At 41.6% G+C, this 21,739-nt stretch overlaps 1 protein-coding gene across 1 annotated transcript; it reads right to left on the bottom strand.

Annotated features, from left to right (window-relative positions):
- Window positions 1-13,745: 13,745 nt before the first annotated feature.
- LOC125026683 (MPN domain-containing protein-like) lies at window positions 13,746-21,503 on the bottom strand. The gene is made up of 10 exons (XM_047615294.1): window positions 21,218-21,503; window positions 20,113-20,259; window positions 19,543-19,633; window positions 18,250-18,340; window positions 17,880-18,049; window positions 17,642-17,762; window positions 16,653-16,780; window positions 16,270-16,427; window positions 15,790-15,882; window positions 13,746-15,180 (listed from the first exon to the last, which is right to left on the bottom strand). The coding sequence occupies exons 1-10, from the start codon at window positions 21,458-21,460 to the stop codon at window positions 14,206-14,208; spliced, it is 2,217 nt and encodes a 738-aa protein (XP_047471250.1). The 5' UTR covers window positions 21,461-21,503; the 3' UTR covers window positions 13,746-14,205.
- Window positions 21,504-21,739: the final 236 nt, after the last annotated feature.

Below are 21,739 nucleotides of genomic sequence, written 5' to 3'. Positions count from 1 at the left end.
ACAGACAGTGGTTCAGAGTTCAAAAATAGATTATTTTCTGAAGTCTGTGACATATTAAGTATTAAAATGCATTATACAACACCATTCTATCCTCAGGCGAATGGGTTGATCGAAAGAAGCAGTAGAAGTGTAAAAGATGCAATAGCTATCCTATGTGATGACGCTCCCTTGTCATGGGATGACTATGTATCCCAAGTGCGGTATGCCCTTAACACTGCATTTCACCGATCAATTAATAACCAACCTCTGTTCCTGTTTATGGGTCATTCATGCTCTTATCCAATTGGGCTTACAAACCGTGTTACCATGAATGAAGATGATACAAGTACTGAGCATCTTCTCAAACTTCTCAAAGCTCGAGAAGTAGCAGCTGAGACTTCCCGTAAGACACGAGAAGAAAATGCAAAATACTACAATAGGAAAGTTCGTGAGCAGAAAATTGATGTTGGATCTCTTGTATTGCGGCGTTCTTATGATCAAGTTCAAGGTGTTAGTCGTGCCTTAAATCCTAGGTGGTTGGGTCCATGTAGAGTAAGTCGGATCACCAGTCCAGTAACTTTTATTGTTCGTGATTTGTCTCCCCCGTTTGCTGAAAGAAAGGTTCATGCAAACCAGTTGAAGTTGTTTTCTTGTGATGCTGAATTTTCATTGTTGCCACAGGATTTTGATTCTCCTGTTCGGTCTGATTCTCTTGTTCGGTTTGATTCTTCCCGGTTGCACCCTATGATTACTCGATCTCAAATCAAAAAATAATATACAGATTTCTCCTATGTGCCTTACTAATTGTCGTTTCTTTTCAGTTTGCTTAATTGTCTTGAGTTACGCCTGCCTTGTGTGTCCGCAGTTGACTGTTTCCATGTTTGTATCCCGTCCCTGCCTGGATCCTGGCCAGTGAATATTGTTGTCAAGACGTCCAGCCTCAGACGAACTTCGGAAACCCATGAACCTGCGCTGAGGGCTGCCAGAACATCCCGAAGACTGATGGGCCGCCTCCCGTGGATAGGGTTCTGGAGGAAGACTCAACGCTTCTTCCGCGAGGTTTCCCCTGATGAGCTGACGCTGAGGCTTTCCGTCTCCTCTGCCGTGGGAGATGATTGTAGTGAACGCGGGAACGAGCGCAGCGCCGTAACGCCAGTTAAGACGCAGACCAACGATTAGCGTATGCAAACGAGCCCGCACTGTCTTGGAAGTGGCGGGTATTGCTGGTATATATACCCCTCGTTCTGCCCAGACAAGGCAGAGAGGGAGAGAGAACGAACATAGCTGCTTCCATGGCTTGCCAGTCCTGTCCTGTTCAGCGGCATTTTGTAAGCACATGAGAAAATCTCGGGATATATATTATTATTTTGAATTTGAGAATACGAGTGTTACTTGTAAATACACCGTGTACCTTGACCTTTATTTCTTTTCTTTCATACAACCATATTAAGTAATTTAAATTGTAACTTGGAGCCTCCGAGAAAATATGAACATTGAAATAAGCTAATACTAAATAAAGGGAAATGCTAAATGAAATCTAAAATAAATATATTAGCAATAAAGAACTCTTGCCACGCCTACCACACAACTTTGCAATACGACACTTATGCAATGCCCTACGGCTATTTATCATGAATCACAACTCGATGGGATTTACCTCAAACATGGCAGCGACGCCTAAGTGGTGAGCGGGTTGTGATTAATAAGTGAATCTCAATTCTAGCTTAAACCCTAGCCCTACATTTTACGGACGTCACTGAGGGTCACACCGGCTCAAAAAGTTACCAAGCGTATGAATAAGTATCATTACGTCGGAGCGCGGGTCTATTACGCCTAAACGCAACCCCAGGATAGGTACTCTGACACTATGATATAGGGAAGATCCCTGGTGCTATATAAACATGTAAATAATTCGCGTTACAAGCTCCGCTCTAGCGCCGATAGAACGTGTCACCAATGAACATGTAACGGATGCTACGCGTTATCCTATAATGTAACAATCTCGAAAACAATATACAGGAAATGCCAGCTGTTCTCACATTCATTTCACCGTGTCAATCACTCAGAGTGAAAGTGGGGTCAGATCACACAGCTGTTCCAAGCAGATGTGACTAATAGGTTTCACTCGGAGTCAGGTCAAGACGGGAAATGGGTAGTGAGAAAAGAATAATGATATGATGTTCATGAAAACAGTAAAATCATGAACGCGCTAAATTCGTTGCAATTGAAACAATATACCCTCTACTCACGAGAAAAATTAAACAAATACGTAATAAATGAACGATATTCATATTCTTTGAACCCATACCATGATCTGAGGTCAGAAGAATGGAGAGCGTACCATTTGCTGTCAATCAGCACTTTAACCTAACAAAACCAGCGTGAGTGTAACTGCACATACGGCTTAACACATTTAGGGGGAAGATAAAAGAAAGGAAAAATGGCCCAAATATGTACTCACAACAGGTTCTGAAGACATTGGAAGATGGTCGAGCGGATTTCGGAGACTGTCGCAACTACACTGCTGCTACCAGACTGTAAAGGCTCTCTCTATGTTGAGAAGAGTGCGTAAACACATATATATTACACGCGCAGTACACGTCTTGGTAAGGCTTAGTGCTGGGCGGGGCGTGGTCAGCCCGGAGGGGGGCGAACGGCTGGCTAAGCAACCGGCCTTGACCCGACAGACTTTCGGCAGGAACTCTCCCTGACCTGGGTCATCCTGGGCCTTAAGTACTCGTGAGTGGCGTGGGCACACCACTACCGCCGGCTGGCTTGGGCTAGCGTGGCGCACCTCGTGGGAGCCAGACACGTGGGAGCCAATTATATATACTATAGAGGGTGTAGGAGCTTGGGAGGTAGGGGGAGTGGCAGAGTGAGCGACATTACTGGAGTAGGGAGTAAGAGAAAAACCTCGTCGACGTGCCTCCTGTCTGGCTTCACGTCTAGTGAGTCCAAGTCTGAATCTGAGAGTTGCTACCTCAGACTCAATTTTGTAGGTGGGGCAGCCTCTATAAAATACATTATGGGGGCCGCCACAGTTGGCACATGTGCGTGATTGTGTAGAGCAGTTTGATCGAGTATGGCCAGATTGGGCACATAGCGGGCATCTGGCTGTGGAACGGCAGTGTTTGGCTGGGTGTCCTAAACGCCAGCAGTTTTGGCACTGACGAGGAGGAGGTTGGTATGGTCGGACAGGGAGGGATTCCCCACCTATGCAAACATTAAAGGAAAGGTCATGTCTACGGAAAGTAATTTTGGCAATGTTAGTGGGCTTCTTACGATTACCTCTGGGAGAAATGGAGTAGCATTGTACTGATCTCGCATCATAGTCCGTGAGACAGGCGAGTAAGTCTTCTCCACAATCTGACTAATCTTTGTCATATATTGGGCAATTTGCTGGGGAGATTGAAACAGTTCCGGTGCAAGTATTGAGGGTTGGATGGGGTTCTGTAGGGATGGGATTGCCATATAGATCAGTTAGATTTGCTAATGCCATAGCTTAGTTTTCAGATGTTACTGTGGCGAAACGGGAGCGGTCGGGTCGGCTACGGAAAGAGACTTTGCTACTTGTTTTGGAGACATTGCTGGAAGAGAAGGGTGTTGTTAGAGTAGGGAGCTGTGGGAGGGATCACGAAAAATCAGTCCCATTTGGCTGGGCTAATTAGAGTATTTAAGATTATTGTAGAGGTGGGGGTAGTAGAAGGGCTGGGGCGTGTGGAGGAGGGAGTAGTCTTGAGGGAGGTAGTGTTATGGAGAGGTGGGCAATAAGGCTGTAAGGTAGTAATAAGGGAGGATGGGGTAGTTGAAGAAGAAAGTTTGTGGGTGTAGAGGTGTTGAAGTTGAGCATGTTGGGAGAGTAGAAATGTCTCCTGGGGGTTGAGTGTTGATTAGGGTGGATACTGTACTAGTAGGCATTGAGGAGGGGGTAGTTGTTGTAGTGTTCGGAGCCGTGGTCAAAGGAGAGCCTGTGGTCAGGGAATAGGAAGAGTTTGAATAATTGGGGCTATTTGATGAAGGGGCAAGCCTCGTTGCCCTAAATGTGGAATTGCATCTTCATTATTGGCCGTGGTAAGCCTGGAGTATGTTGGAAAAAAAAAAAACAGTCCACCCCTCAGGTAAGGGCTAGGTATATAAGGCAGAGGAATACCGTGCCCGTGGCTCCCTCGGGCCGTTCAGGACTGGCACAAAGTCAGCCTTTCATCCTTTCAGCACGACTCTTATACCTTAGGAAGAGGATATTAGAAGGGATTGGTGAAGGGACTGAAACGAAAAGTTTGAGTGGAAAAAAGACCATGCAAAATTAGTTGAGTCGAGGGCTGAGTCCCAAGGTTCAGGATCTTTGGGTCTCAGTCTCCGCCTCCTAAGCCCCCCCCCCCCCCCCACGACAACAACGGGCAAGGGATTGGGAGGGATGAACAATAAGGTTGTAGAGTAGCAATAAGGGAGGATGGGGTAGCTGATGAAGAGAGATGTGGGAGTGGAGATGAAGTAGAGGATGTTGGGAGAGGAGGAATGTCTCCTGGAGGCTAAGTATTGACCTGGGGGATGCTGTGATAGCAGGCATTGAGGCGAGATAGTAGTAACAGTATTCAGAATTGTGGTAAGAGAAGAACCTGGAGTCAGGGAAGCGGGAGAACTTGAATCAGTGGGGGTATTTGATGAAAGGACAAGCCTTATTGCCCCTAACAATGGTAAAAGGTCTGCATCATTGGCCATGGTAAGCCTAGAGTATGCTGGGGAGAGAAACTGTCCACCCCTCAGGGCTAGACAACCGTGCCCATGGCTCCCCCGGGCCGTTCATGACAGGCACAAAGTCAGCCTTTTATCCTTTCAACACGACTCTCGCAACTTAGGAAATGAATAGTCGAAGGGGCTGCAGAAAGGAGAGAAACGAGAAAGTCCGTGCAAATTAGTTGAGTCGAGGCTGAGGCCCAAGGCAGGGGGATCCCCAGCACGGGTCCCATTCTCCGTCTCGAAGCCTCCCCACAGCAGCAACGGGCATGGGATCGCGAGAAGATAATAATCATTGTAGATATTTATCGAATTTATTTTATTACAGGCGGGGTAATTTCAGTTGGAGGAGATCGAGCTATTGATCGTGACGTCACAACCCAGATGCGCATTAAACTTATTCCGAAATATCTTGTATTTCTTGTCTTTGATGGAGGGAATCTCCGAAATAAATGCTTGAAGCGCTTGTCACTCTTATGTCTACAACAATATATTTATGGCTATGACATAGGAGATTATACTGATTCAAAATCAATCTCTTTCTCTCTCTCATCTTTGAGTTAATCTCTGTCTATGTCTGTATATCAATTTCTAACTGTAAATCTCGTTAGTCAGCTTATTTGGACGATCGGATCGACCGGTTAACTGCACGCTACTATTCCGCTTAAGACATTATTTGACAAAATATCATCGAGAATAGTAGTCGAGGGATAGAGTTATCATTAGGCGAGACATGTAACTAAGAGCATAAAGAAACGACACATGGCTGTGGTCCTAGAGAAAAGGGACGTGCTACGCCCACAGACAGAGGACACGTGACTATGGCCATAAACAGAAGACACGTGGTTTCGGTAGAAGATACGGGGCTGGGTTCATGAGGATGTTTTCTGTCATCTCTTAGCAAAGGTCTATATCGCTCATGAGCTGTGACATTGCTTAGGGGCGAAGTTTCATGGTCTCGCTTCCTCACAAATGATGCTTGTCATAATACATGTGTGTATGTATGTAATTCTGACATGTGTGTGCATATATAGATATATATGCACACACACAGACACACACACACACACACACACACACACACACAGATATATAAATAAATATATATATATATATATATATATATAGATATAGATATTTAATGTGTATATATGTATATATTCATACATATATGTGTGTATATATAAATTTATATATATATGTATATATATGTCTGTAATATATATATATATATATATATATATATACATATATACTTATATATGTATATATGTATATATGTATATATATACATATATATATGTATATATATATATATATATATATATATATATATATATATATATATGCATGTCTCGCTAGACATTATTGTTTCTGTGTTCTAGAGTAAATAAATTAAAGTAAAAAAACCTGTAAATTACAGATCTTGCGCACGTTATAGTGCTTCGCCAGCCCTTTCAGTGCACTTGTTTTTGCAGGTGACACGAGGCTACAGTAGGCGTAGTCAGCACCTATAGTAGATGGATAAGTGGCCCATCTACTATGTTAGTCTGGTGTCTTATCTCTTTGGGGAGTGACTGTGTGGGCGTGAGTGCCCACAGGTATGGCTGAGTGTTGGAGGCTGAAGTTGGAGTTCTACGGGGGAGCCGGGTGGCTCCCCAGTCGGCTAAGGACTGGGCAGTCCTTGTGTGCTGCTGCTATGCTCTTGGTCTGCTGGAGGACCGGGGAATGGTGATCTCGCTAGCAGCCTGTGCGGCTTAAGTAGGCGAGCGCTGTGTAAGCGCGCAGGGAACGAGGGGAGCCCGCTGTCCAATGAGCGCGGACAAGGCGGCGGACCTGGGCATGCCCAACCTGGGAAGTACGCTGAGCTTCAGGTTGCGGGGTCATGCTACTACAGATACTCCCCCTCCAGAGAGTGAGCTAAGCGAATGAGCGATATACCGGAACGTGTCACTCCATTTGTCGGGTCATTCCGGAGGTCACCAGTATAGTAAATGGAGTAGGGGCCATCTACTATGTTAGTCTGGTGTCTTATCTCTTTAGGGAGTGACTGTGTGGGTGTGAGTGCCCACAGGTTTGGCTGGGTGATGAAGACTGAAGTTGGTGTTCTACGGGGGAGCCGGGTGGCTCCCCAGTCGGCTAAGGACTGGGCAGTCCTTGTGTGCTGCTGCTATGCTCTTGGTCTTCTGGAGGACCGGGGAATGGTGATCTCGCTAGCAGCCTGTGCGGCTTAAGTAGGCGAGCGCTGTGTAAGCGCGCAGGGAACGAGGGGAGCCCGCTGTCCAATGAGCGCGGACAAGGCGGCGGACCTGGGCATGCCCAACCTGCGAAGTACGCTTCAGGTTGCGGGGTCATGCTACTACACACCCCACCCCAGACCCGCAGCTCTCTTCTACACCAGAGTAGCCCTTGTGGCTTTGACCCCTGGGTAGGGAGGCCCAGTAGTCTGGGGCGTCATTTGGGCACACTTTTTCATATATTCTGAATTCTTTTCACCTTAATGTGACTTTCCTGAGCCTACCGGAGTTCCTCGGAACTCCCGTATTCGCTTGGGGGTGGGTATTGAATTACCGTCCTTCGCCTAGGCAAGTTCGGCGGTAAGGAACTGTCCCACACATAACTCGATTCCTCTGTGGTACTGGAAAACGCAACCAGGCTTCCACTGGGTGGGGTAGAGGACGAAAAACTGATTTACTCTCTTAGTTATTGGTGTTAGGTTGATAACAACAGTTAAGAGGTTTTTGTCCCTTCAGGACTACGATTTTGAGCAGAGGGGTCGGACCTGGCCCGATACCCAGAAAGAATGACTCCCCAGCTACCCCTTCTCCTCCTCAAGGAGGGGGGGGGGCGACTCATGACCACTCTCAGACCAATACGACTACGAACAACGGAACCCCCACTAATGACACGACGAGACGACCAATTTTCAAAACCCAGAATGCAAGGTTCGCGAATGTAAAATGCGTGAATGAAAATCAGTCGCTTTTGAACGTGAACCCCTTTATCATCAAAAAGGTCCTTGATGGTCAAGTGGACGGCGATTTTGATTTTGTCATAAAAATGCGAGATGGAAGTCTCCTTGTTAAAGTACAATACAACTCCCAGATTAAGGATTTACTTAAGCTGACGCAAATTCATGATCTTCGATTAAAAGTAACTATTCCTATTGACCCAAATACCTGTAAGGGAGTAATTTTTCACAGGGATTTGAGGACGATGGAAGAAAGTGAAATTCTTGAGAGCATGAAGGACCAAGACGTAGTGGACGTTCATTGTATGACCAAGAAGGACGGGAATGTGCGAACAAAAACTGGACTGTGTTTTTTTACCTTTGCTTTGAATAAAATCCCTGAGTATATCAATGTCGGTTATGAACGTGTTCAAGTAAGACCTTATGTCCAAAAGCCAATGCATTGCAATAGATGCCAAAAATTTGGACACACCTCATTAAGATGTATTGACAAAGATTCTTCTAAATTCACTTGCCGTAAATGTGCTGAGGCCCATGACACTATCACATGTACTAGCCAGATTTCCAAATGTGCTAACTGTGAAGGTCCCCATCATTCAGGATCTGCTGAGTGCAGCATCCTGAAGAAGGAGACTGAAACATTGGCATATATGAGAAAGCATGAAGTTAGTTATACTGAAGCTAAGAGGAAAGTGGAAAGTTTGACACACAAACCCGATACTTCCTATGCTGCAGCAGTAACTAACAACACCCCTAGTGCAAGTGATGTCAGTCAGCAGCTTGCAGCAAAAGATAAAGAAATTGCTGAATGGAAACAAACAGTTAAGGATTTGAATATTAAAGTGTATCAGTTGACTAAATTGGTCGATCAAATGGCTGCATCAACCCAGCATAAAAATCATAAGGAGGATGATACCGAATCACAGTCCGGAGCGCACCTTCCCGTCCGGGCTACTCCTGTGAGGACTTTGTCTGGCTCGCGATCGGTTTCTCGAGAGAGAAGCAGGTCGCAATCTGTCAGTCGTCTCCCTCGCCAGGAGGTGTAGGACATGGAGGCTTCTGTCTCCAAACCATCCCGAGAGAGGTCCCCGGGAAGCGAGGGAGAGGAGGCGCCTCCCTCCCATAAAAAGAAAATTAAAACTGGTGGACAAGGCACTTCCAAACCCCATAAAACGTAATCATCGCGACGACCATTATACAATGGAACTGTCGAAGTCTTAAATCTAAAGTAAATGACCTTAAATTATTAGCCTCGTCCTATGCTCCCGATATTATAGTTCTCCAAGAAACTCATTTGAAAAACCTCGTCTCTGACGAGGTCGTATCGCTGAGGAACTACCATTTATGTCGGAAGGATCGTGAGGGTAGGGGTGGAGGCGGAGTCGCCATGTACATCCACCAAAGCCTCGCTTTTACAGAAGTGACTATTGATTCTAATTTGGAGTTTGTCGCATGCAAAGTAAAAATTAATGGCACGTATCTGGCTATATGTTCAGTTTATTTTCCAAGTAGCAAGTAGTTAAGTTGATTAACGAGTCTGATTTAGTCCTTCTGAATGATGGTAGTCCCACGCGGGTGGACGATAATACCGGTTATTTGAGCTTTATAGACATATCACCGGTCTCTTCATCAATAGCAGCCAAGTGCCTGTGGCACACCATTGATGACTCGTTGGGAAGCGATCATCTTCCTATATTGATTGAATATTCATGTGACACAGTGAGAACGCCTTCAGCGCCTAAATTTAACGTAAAAAAAGCAGACTGGGTCGCCTTCACAAGGAGCGTCAAGCTCGAACTTGATGGAGAACCATTGATGATAAAGTAAACAATATTCAGAATTCGATTTTAGAAGCAGCTTTGCTATTCATTCCTAAAACTTCGACAGATAGCGTTAAGCATAGAGTTCCATGGTGGACACCAGATTGCCGCAGGGCGCTGTGTCGACGCAATAAGGCCTACAGGCTTTTCCAAAATAACATCACTAATGAGAACTTTTGCAATTACAAACAAGCAAGAGCTAGGGCTCGTAGAGTAATTAGACAAGCAAAAAGAGACTCCTGGCGAAGCTTTGTCTCTACAAATAAAAGCAATACAAAAACATCAGAAGTTTGGTCCACTATTAATAAAATCAATAAGAAAAAAACCATCATTGAAGAGGGTAACAATTTGGATTCACCTAGAGACATTGCTAATGCACTCGCCAGGCAGTTCTCTCATACAAGCAGCTCAACAAACTATCATCACGCATTCCTGCCCATCAAGGAAGCGGCTGAGCTGCAACCAATTCACTTTGATTACAATAAAGATCTTACAATGGATGAGCTTGTCCGAGCCCTAGAAGCCTGTAGAGGAACATCCCTAGGCCCCGATGAGATCCGATATGAGATGATAAAGCATCTTAATCATGATGACATGATTAAGTTGCTAGAAGTGTACAATGAAATTTGGAAAAGCCACACTTTTCCAAACTCATGGCACTTCGCCCACATCATTCCCGTATTGAAAGGAGGGGGTAATCCCAGATTTGCCATCTCCTACCGCCCAATTGCGTTGACAAGTTGCTTATGCAAGGTCATGGAACGAATTGTTAACAGTAGGCTATTGCATTTTTAAAATTCCAGTAATTTACTAGTTGATGAGCAGTGCGGTTTCCGAAAGGGACGCCAAACTCTCGATCAACTAGTAAAGCTGGACAGTCATATTCAAAAGGCAATTGCCTAAAAAGATTTTTTGATTTCAGTATTTTTAAGATATAGAAAGAGCCTACGACATGAAATGGCGATATGGCCTACTCAGTAAACTTTATGTTTTTGGATTACGTGGAAACTTGCCTTGTTTTATTCAAAATGTCATTTCTGACAGAACGTTTTCTGTCAAATTATTTTCTGGCAATGTCACTTTTTCGGACATTTTTGTCCAGGCAAACGGGGAAGTGTCTTGTCACCAACATTATTTTTATGTATGATAAATGACATCTTACCAGCTCCTCCTCGGAATCTTAAATACTCACTGTACGCTGATGATTGTGCTTTATGGCACTCCAGCAATAATGCATAATTCTCAGCAAATCGCATCCAATTGGCACTGGATATGATTCATCACTGGTGCCTCCAGTGGGGTTTTAAGTTTTCCATTAGAAAGAGTATTGGGGTATTTTTTTCACATAGGAGGAAGCCGAACATCAGGCTAACTCTAGACAACCACCCAATACCTATTCAAAATTCTGCTAGATTTCTTGGGCTATTTTTTTATAGTAGACTCAATTGGAAAGAGCACATTGGTCAGTTAAAGAATAAATGTCAAAAAGCACTAAATTTATTAAAGTGCATTTCTGGAAATAAATGGGGAGCTGATAGACAGTCTTTGCTAATGGTATATAAAGCCCTGATAAGGTCTAAAGTAGACTATGGGTCAATCGTGTATGGTTCGGCATCGAGAACAAGTTTGAAAGGTTTGGATGCTGTGCAGAATGCTTGTTTGCGTGTGTGTTGGAGCCCTAAAATACACTCGGATCGAGCGTCTTGGAGTCAGGAGTACCTCCCCTCCGACTCAGACGCGGCCAGTTAGCACTGACCTATGCCGCAAAGGTGGCTCGAGACCCGAGCCACCCTAATGGCAATGGAGGCACTAGGCCCTTTGCCACGCGACTCCACGACCTCGTCGAGAAAGTCGGTATAGATCTCTCTACCATCGATACCCTGGTTGTCAAATATAGCGCCATGGGAAACCCCCAACTTTTCTATCATGGAAGCCTGGCTTCCATCAGCCAAGGCCATGGCGCCGGAGGGTGAGGTACGCCAGAGGTTCAGAGAAATCCTTATTAAACATCTATCTCTTTTTCATATATATACCGACGGCTCCAAGACAGATGAGTGTGTAGGTGCGGGTGTATGGTCGACTGAAAGTGAACTAAGTTTAGACTGCCGAATCATACATCGGTTTTTCTTGCTGAACTTTTTGCCGTTGATAAAGCCATTGATTTTTCACTATCGACGACCCACGACAGAATAGTTATTTTTTCAGATTCATTAAGTTCACTTACAGCTATTAAATCCTTAGAAACCACTAAAAATGAATTGCTGGGTAATATCATTCGTAAGTTACATGGTGCCAACAAATCAATCAAGCTAATATGGGTACCAGGTCACTCTGGTATCCATGGCAATGAACAGGCTGACAAATTAACCGGGTCAACTGGCGATCTGGACACTACCATAGTTCGTACAGATCTCAGGTGTTTTGTGTCTCTTATAAAAGCAAAAATACATCTCCTGTAGCAAAGTGAGTGGACCAACCTCTCGCTTTGGTTAGTTTACCTGTTTGGTTGTTATAGGTTTTTATCTTGTATAGGTTTTTTTTTCCCCATAGCATGTTTTTTTATTCATTACGTGTACGTATATATTGTTCTTAGTTATTTATACGTATTTGTAATTTGTTCAGAATGTTCATAATTGTCCAACTAACTTTTTCAATGGTTCTTTTTGACAGTTTACTGATGGTGGAGGTCTAGTGTTCACCTTCGAAACGTTTAATAAACATGAAATTCTTCACGACTGTGTTAGTCTACCTCTTCATACTTTATATATATATTTGGGTGTGTGTGTGTGAGTGGACCAACCTCCAACTCACCAATAACATCAGACAAATAATAGACCTGTGAGACACATCCCACAGGAAAGAAAGAAGGGAGGAGGTGGTGTTGGCCCGCCTTAGGGTCAACGCCTCAAGACTCACCCACCTCACTCCCTATAAAGAAATAAATTTTCCTCCTCAGTGCCCTCAGTGCACCACCACCCTTACCATACCTCACATATTAACAATATGCTCCAACCACAATAATAATAGACGACCACTCCAAAATTATCTAAGCATAAAAAAATTAGATTTTACATAAAATCTTCTATCTAATGACAAAAAAATAATAAGTAAAGTAATCACTTTTCTAGGGGAGACAAAACTGTATGACCTTATAAAGATTGGTAGAATAAATAGGATCCATTGGCTTAATAACCTTGGCCACATGCCGCTGGTTGATAGCCAAGAAATCCAACAAAGAAAGAAAGGAAGACAAAGGCAAATCCTTCAGGACTAGCCTTCCGCTGAGCAAACCATCTTTCTCGGCAATAAGAGAACTCTCTACTCCACTCACACCCTTTCTCCAACACAGATTTTATTCTTAAATCTTCCCATTCCTCCCGTCCAGACCTTACCATCTCCGAATCCTTACACATACAGAACAGGAAACCCGAGCTAAACAACACAACCACCGCAACAACCTTATTTCCCCAATAGCCCTTCCCTCTCACCAACACTCGCTTTGGTTAGTTTACCTGTTTGGTTGTTATAGGTTTTTATCTTGTATAGGGTTTTTTTTCCCCATAGCATGTTTTTTTATTCATTACGTGTACGTATATATTGTTCTTAGTTATTTATACGTATTTGTAATTTGTTCAGAATGTTCATAATTGCCCAACTAACTTTTTCAATGGTTCTTTTTGACAGTTTACTGATGGTGGAGGTCTAGTGTTCACCTTCGAAACGTTTAATAAACATGAAATTCTTCACGACTGTGTTAGTCTACCTCTTCATACTTTATATATATATTTGAGTGTGTGTGTGGTGTGGTGTGGTGTGGTGTGGTGTGGTGTGTGTGTTATATATACTATATAAATACACACCATACCACACCACACCACACCACAAAACACACATACACACACACACACACACACACACACACACACACACACACACACACACACACACACACACACACACACACACACACACACACACACAGAGAAACCAGTCACTTGTATGAGATAAAATTTTCACAAAGCATCCAAAATTTGACACTTTCTATTCATTTATCATTACTACTCCTCTTATGACTCGAAAGAGCTGCCTGCTGCCTGAACACCCGTAAGTGGCCTACCCTCACATCTCTCTTTCTTTGGCTATCTCCATGTTGTTAAAATGTATCCTTTTAACTTTTTTAAAATGAATCACCAATAATCCTTTTAATTGTGAGCAGCAAAGGTATATGAAGATCACTTAAATTTAAAAAAAAAACAGTTTAATGTTATAGCTAGTACATGCTTTACACGTAAATAAATAAAATCTATTGTTTTCTAAGTATATAAAATGTATATTTTGTAATACAAACAAGGAAATGGCCGAACAGAAATTAACTGGAATATTGCATGGGTTTATGGGAACTTATATCATACTTATTCAGTAAAAGCCTAGTTCTGTATAATCTTATCACAACATACCACAAATTTTATATAGTTCCAAGACAGCTTAAAATGACATGCAATTTTTTTTCTGACAGCCAACATCAAAGACTAAACATATATACTATGTTATTAGTATTATAATATTGCATGACAGACTGATTACTATAGCAGTTTTTCACTGTATATTCCTGTATTCTTTTATGAATTAATTAAAATTCCTGTACCTAAACCTGTAATACAATATTGACAAAAAAATTTGGAAGATATTGGAGTGAGGCATTTATGAGAGAGAATCAACATCCATTGGTTGCATGGGTTCGTTTTCTCCCACTGAACCCTGCTGGGGAACATCAAGGTGACTCTGGCTTGCCCAGGGATCTCGGGCAAGATGCTCTGGATAGTGAGCTGGTATGTGACTCTCTTCAGACTGAGATTCTAGCACCCTGTCTTCAGAAGTGTGCAGTATTTTGGGTTCATCATGTTTATAGTGGTCATTCAGAGGTGGTGGTTCATAACTTGATGCTACTGTAAAATGATGTTGATGGTAATTGGGTGGTGGTGGTCGGAATTCATCGATTATTTCCTCTCGGTAATCCTCCTGTATATCATGCATATACTCATGCTTTTTATCGTACTGATACTCTTTTATTTGTTGGCTATGCTGGTACTGCTCATAAACTGGATCCTCAATGTATTCTGGTTGCTGGTCCTGCTTCCGTTCCTGATTCAAGTGCTCCTGCGAAGGTGGCTTGTATGGGGGAGGACTGTGGCGGTGATAGGGATGGTGGTGGTCATAGTCACTCAGCTGCTTTGGCTCAGGGGGGCTGTGCCTCTGCTCCTGATTCAACAGCCTTTCCTTCTCAACAGACACATCCACTACCTCAGTTGAAGCTGGAGTTTCCATGGCAGAGACTACATCAGGATGCACAGGTTCAGGCCCCTGGGTACTCGGAGGAGATACTGTCTTTGGTGGTTCCATTAGCACATCAGGATCCACAACTCTGATACTATTAACAACCTCTGGAGAGGTTCTCGGTTTGTCCACTGGGGTTATGGAAACAGAATTACTTGGAGTTTGCTGAGACTCTACCGGAATCACTTCAGCAGAAACCTCTGGTTCTGATTCAGAAGTTGTCTTTGGCTTTGGTCCAGGTGTAGCTGGTTCAGGGACATAATTCTTCAACTCTAAAAGTTTTGCCAAGCAATCAAGCAATGGTGCATAATGGTCTTTTGGAACACACAGTCGAATTGCAGTCTGTGGGAGTATAAAAAAAAACAAAAACAAATATTACTTAAGTTAGTTTATATTCTCAAAATGTACTATTGGTAAAATTACTGAAGTACAAGCTAAAATATCTCTGTCTTTATTTGTGTGAGTTGCATCTGGAAAATTACTAGACTACTGTTTTAATATGTGTCAATATGTTATAATCAAACACCAAAGTTCACATGAGTCACTGCACAGTAAGAATAAATATTAATTCGATATTTCCTCTTAAACTTAGAATGAATCATAACACAATTTCTCTTAAACTTCATACATATAAGGTAAAAGCTACACAGTCTTTCACTCTACTTTTAAACTTAGAACTGAAAAAATCTAAATTGAACTAGCAATATGACCAATCCTAATTATTGAAACAGGATATAATATGCACATAAGAAAATGTATACATCACTTTACAAAAGTAATTATGAATAAAATATAACCACATTCGTAAGACACTGTACCCCTAAATGCCAAAAAAGAATACCTGCAGTTAAATTTCATTAAAGAAAAAGGAGAATGGGTTTAAGAGTCACTAAAATTGGGATTCAGATGTTTGTAAGCAACAACCTGTCACAGAAAAATCCACACACTTGCCTTCAGTTTGTCCCAGTACGTAAAGCGGTCTTGGAAGATATCTGTGAAAATAACGGAATCTGGCGAGTCTTTGTAGAATCGTACTGTGTCCCGCTGTGAAGAAAAGAAAAATTACTTGTTTAAATAAAGCAAATATGTTGATCCTTCACTTTTTCAACCCAATTTAATAGAACTAAAGCAAAATTTCCATGAATCTATAGTTGAATTTTTCAAGAAATACAAGCTACTTTTAAAACACAAAATAACAAAAAACAATGTTTATTCATTCTAGTTAAAATGATAAAAAATCTATATACCTCCCAATTATGCTTGCAAACTACACAAATGACCCTACATCTATCTTTATCTATCTCTGTGTGAGAGGGACCGACAACCAATGTTAAACCTAACATATAATGAAAGACCCACTCTTTCTCTCTCTCTCCATCTCTCATTCTCAAATACAAGCACAATATAACTTTCTATGCATTAAAGTAATACCACATGATAGAGAGCCTCCTTGGGAATAAAAGCATCTTGCACAATGGTAAACTGGATACTCATAGGTCTTCCGTATTCTTGCGGCTTGTGCTCTGGAGGTGGCATCACCCAGAAGCCGCTTGCACTCATACCTTGCCCTCCTCCACGTACATAAGGGGCTATGGAAAGTCAAAAGAAATAGAAGTTATTTGTCTTGCCTTTCTCTGGGTAATCCCTAGAGCCAGTCAGTATCTAATGAAAATAGTTTGCAGATATTCACTACTACAAATAAGTGTTTCAACATTTCTTAAATGAGTACAGAACAGGACATATGATTCCAAATATTGCACATTATCTAGAAACAAGTATTTATTCAAATACTGATAGCAATAGGCCATACTTACATACAATAATCCCTATACAGGGTGTGTAGCTAGCATCATTTGAACCTTTCATCTTCATTTCGTACTCGAGCTGAGAATCAATATCCCGCAAGCTCGGCAAAGGTGGCGAAAATGGATGTGTGTGGTACCTGAAAGCAATAAGCACAAAAATAAATGATGAGAAAAAATATCAAAATGCTAAATACAACCTTTCAATTCAACAGAGTAATTCTTCCTTGGCCCAATTCCTCAAATTATGATATAACAGACACTCAATAACATAGACTCAAGTTGAGGGTTAGTGTTGATTTATTTACATCCTAGACTCATTAATGAATAATAGCTGATGCAAACCCATCCAAAGCTAAGTGTTGTCACATTGCGGTTATACTAGCTAAGACAGAAATAATAAAAAGGAATAAAAGTGTCAAACACGCAATTGATAATGGGCCATCATGGGTATCATATCGAACATAGAATGCATGATGATCCTCACTCATCCACCTCAACCACTCCTTATTTGCAAGAAACCTAGATGAAAAGGAAGATGAGATAGGTGATGTAAAAAAGGCAATGATCACCTCCAATCTACCTGTGCATAGCCTGAACCTCATTCCGTCATCTGTCACACACCAACAGACCCCTCCAAACTCATGTGGTATCAGCAATAATCACACTCATTTTTACATCCAACACTTGCAATTCTCTTTTGCATTAACCTTCTTAAATAAAATATAGGTATCACTCTCTTTAGTATAACATTACAGATATACATATACACTATATAGTAAACCACTGGATATTATGGTCCTATTAAATAGGATATTGTGTATCACCATTCACTGAAACATTATTCATCTTATTTTCCTGGTCCACATTATCAACGAATAGCATGGATCCCCTGTAGATCACAAAAGTGGACATCTCTGATGAAATTCTTCATAACGTAACTCTTCTTGAAGGAAAAATAAAAAAGGAACAAAAACTAACTTTCTTTTGAAGCTACCTACCAGCCAACTAATGAGAGATTCAATTTCTCCATTTCTGTATACAGCGCTTGCTCCACTGCACGGCCCTTTTCCCCATCACCCAGACGACATCTAACTGGCATGGCATGAGACACGATCAAATCTGAAACAAACATTGAAAAAATGACTGAAAAACTTGCTTTACCTGAAAAGGGTTCTCACAACTATAAACCTTTTCATATTTTGTCTCCAGGCAGTTCCAAGAACACAAAAGACTCACTATGGTTAGTGACATCCCACTGTCCGGCCAGGTAACCCACTACCTCTGAAGTCGTCAGGTGAGCATGAATGTCTATCATAGCCATGGCCGATGAAGACATAGTCACAGTAAAGGGCTGCATTCGACCAATGGATTGGAAGGATGTCAGCTCAACCATTGTATTCATGTCACTAGGAAGAAAAAAAAAATATATATATATACATAAATAAATAAAAAAGATTAGTTTATTCACAAAATCATACATTCAAACCATATTTCCAAATATTCTAGTCACTCTTCCCCACCCCCCACACAACAAAACTGAAAGAAAGGAAAAAATCATCATCATTTTCAGAAATCATCAGTCTACAAAGAAAAAACAAGTACTCACTGGTTCGGGTGCCTGTTGCCAATGAGCTCAAATTCCACGATCTCCTGCTCATGAGGGCCATCGCTATCACTGTCCGTCATCTCTTCTTCATCTGTGTGAAAACAAATGAAATAAAGGTAAAGCATATCAGGTATATCAAAATGTATGAATGTGAGCATCACTGAGTGTACATACATGTGGATGAAGAAGTGTATCTGGGTACTTTGATGTGCAGACGTGCATGTGTGTGAATTAACACACAGCTGCTCACATTTATAGACTCCAGCAGACTCTGATAAGGTTCCTGCAGCTGCACAGACACACATAGAAACAGTCACACAGGCAAAAACACAGACAGACAGACTGACAATCTCTCTCTCTCTCTCTCTCTCTCTCTCTCTCTCTCTCTCTCTCTCTCTCTCTCTCTCTCTCTCTCTCACACACACACACACACACACACACACTCACACTCACACTCACACTCACACTCACACTCACACTCACACTCACACTCACACTCACACTCACACTCACACTCACACTCACACTCACACTCACACTCACACTCACACTCACTCACTCACTCACTCACACACACACACACACACACACACACACACACACACACACACACACACACACACACACAGAGCCCCAGACAACCTATAACAGACAATAATAAAAAAATAAAAAAAATCTACAACTGAATGACATTTGGGAAATTTGTTTCTTTTATTAACAAATCAAAAAATTACTTATATCCTCAACATTCAAAATAGTTTCACTAAACTCTATACTTGTTGTAACAGTACCAGCTTTTAAGAGAGAAAGAAAAAATATATATATATATAGATATCATCTCTTGTGTATTACTTAAATTCTTATCAATCTCCACATCACACCATCTTCCCCTCGCACCATATATCATAATTCATATATTATGTTGTCAATCAGAGACATTTGGTGCAAGTTGCTATAAATCACATTAATATGAAAATACCTCACTGTTTTGGGAGATACAGCAACTTGTGGCTAAAAATACATATTCTATATTCATCCATTTACTAACTTATAATACAATGTGTCGAAGATGCTAAAAAGATTCTGTAAGTGACAATTCACATGAGAAAAGCATCAGTATAACATCATTTATACTGACATAGGCCTAAGCAAGTTGAATTACTAGCCATGTTGTTGAGAAAGACAAACATATTAATCCCTTTATAAAATAAATATCAAATAAGAATGAGACAATCTGGGATCTTTAATACAGATAATCAATTCCAAGGTCAATACACATAAAACATCTCTTACCCAATGCCTCGCCTTCCTTCTCGAATTCAATCCTCTTCTGCCTATACCAATTGTTCTTGTAGGAATCTAACTTCTTCCCTCGGTAGCGAACCTACAAGGCAATTATTAAAAATGAATAAATACATATTGAAAAGAGAGATGTAGAGAATAGAGAAACATGGGAGAGGTTGTGAGGAAGAGAGGAAAGAACTGAGGGGGGGGGAGGAAAAAGAATGGAGAGATGGAGGGGAAAATGCCGGGAAAGGAGAAGGGGAAGGATGGCAAGAAGGGAAAAAGAAAAGGAAGGAAGGAAAGAATGAAGGACAGGGGAAAAGGATAAGCAAAAAAATAAATACTATCTTTGCAGATTTACCAACACATATTCAGCAAAGCCTTCCTTACTGGAAACAAGATTCTAAAAAACAATAAAATTGGAATTTAATCCATATAACCCCTTTGAACAAACCAGACCCACCTACTAGTATTAGTCAGAATTTACAATAATCTATCCATCAACATCCCTACAGTCAAGACTATCAATCAGGATTGAGCAGTAAAGGCTGAAACAAGATAATCAATCCATCAACTCACAGACGCCCAACCGCAGCCCGACTTCTTATCTGGATTAACTATCTTCTTGCAATAAATGGCCCATGCACTTGGTGTCCCAAAAATCTTGCTGGTCTCCTGGGACTTGATCCTCCCATCTGGCAGTAAGTCTCCTTTGAACTTGTTACCCTGAAAAAGTGCAGTACAAACCCAGTCAGATTCTACACCATTTAATGATAGAAAATAACAAAATAACAAAAAAGATGTATTATGCTACACTGTAATGATGCATGATGCTGCATGAATTGCCTCCTCTGGCATTTGTACCCATAATATATTTGTTAAGAACTCCAATTATTTTTTGTTAAAATGTATTTTGAAGGTATTATATTGGTCATATGGATCTTTGTATGGGTGTGTATGGGTGTGTATGGGTGTGTATGGGTGTGTATGGGTGTGTATGGGTGTGTATGGGTGTGTATGGGTGTGTGTGCATATGTGTGGGTATGAGTGTACATGTGTGTATGGATATGTGTGTATGCAAAACTGACTGACTGTCTATATAACAGTTACAAGTGAACATATTAACAGCCTTATGCAGGTAGCTATATTAACAGGAAAGCTAGGTTAGGATCTTCTTTTCCCTTTAAAGGAATGTTACAACTCATAAAGCTTGTTTAAATAGAAGATAATTTGGCTCTTTTAAGAACATATAAAAAGGTACCTGAAAAGAATGTAAGTAAAGACTTACTCTAATTATATCAACCTTTAGCATTTTTAAAACTTGGGCTGGTAAGGGATTTACAATTGGGCATCAATTGCACTGCTTCGTTTTGAGTAGTTGGTCACTTAACATGCTTTCTAATGCCCTAACATAAGGGCATGTCGCTTGACAGCGTTTACATGCCCTAAACAAACCATCAAAACATGGTTCTTCACAGGTTAAGAAAAAACCTGTTAAGACAAGGAGAATAAGAAATAGAAGCAGAAGTTAGCAAGTGCAGTCAAATCACCGCCAACACATCAATGAATGTGACCATGTGAGGACGCCTCTCTCTCTCTTTCTCTCTGTGGAACTGACTCCTTATGGTATGAGTGGGCATAGGTCTAGTGTGAATGGTCTCGGTGGAGCCCACCACAACCTTACCAGATAGTTGATGGTCATAAGTCCCTCGCCAGGCTGTAAGACCCGCTCCTTCACAAGAGTCTTCAAGGTCAGACCTCTGCCCGTGCTCCTACCATGAGTCACCTCCTCAACCTCTTCTTCTTCCTCTTCTTCGTCTACTTCCTCGTCCTCATCTACCTCATCCTCTTCCTCTTCCTCCTCATCAATCTCTTCAACCTCATCATCAATCTGGATTTCTTCATGAGTAGAAGGCTCAACTGACATCTTTAGGCTTGCAACTGAATTAGTATTTTTTATCTTTCAACGCCTGAAAATCATTACAACATTAAATTCCCGATGATTTGGCTGGATGTCCGTCGGCGCAGGGTGCGTGGACTGCTGCTCTATTTCACCCACACAGAAGGTAGAACAAAGGGACACCTCAAAGGAGGATCACAGGCAAAACGTAAAAACCATAAAAAGCCATTCCAAATTAACAAAAGCTTGATGTTGATCTCCAACTACTCAAAATGAAACAGAAACAAAATCCCCAACACAACAGCC

Source organism: Penaeus chinensis, chromosome 1, assembly GCF_019202785.1.
Source record: "Penaeus chinensis breed Huanghai No. 1 chromosome 1, ASM1920278v2, whole genome shotgun sequence".
In the NCBI taxonomy this organism is placed as follows: Eukaryota; Metazoa; Arthropoda; class Malacostraca; order Decapoda; family Penaeidae; genus Penaeus; species Penaeus chinensis.
The sequence above is the reverse complement of the archived record's forward strand: the minus strand, read 5'-3'. Positions and strand labels throughout refer to the sequence as shown.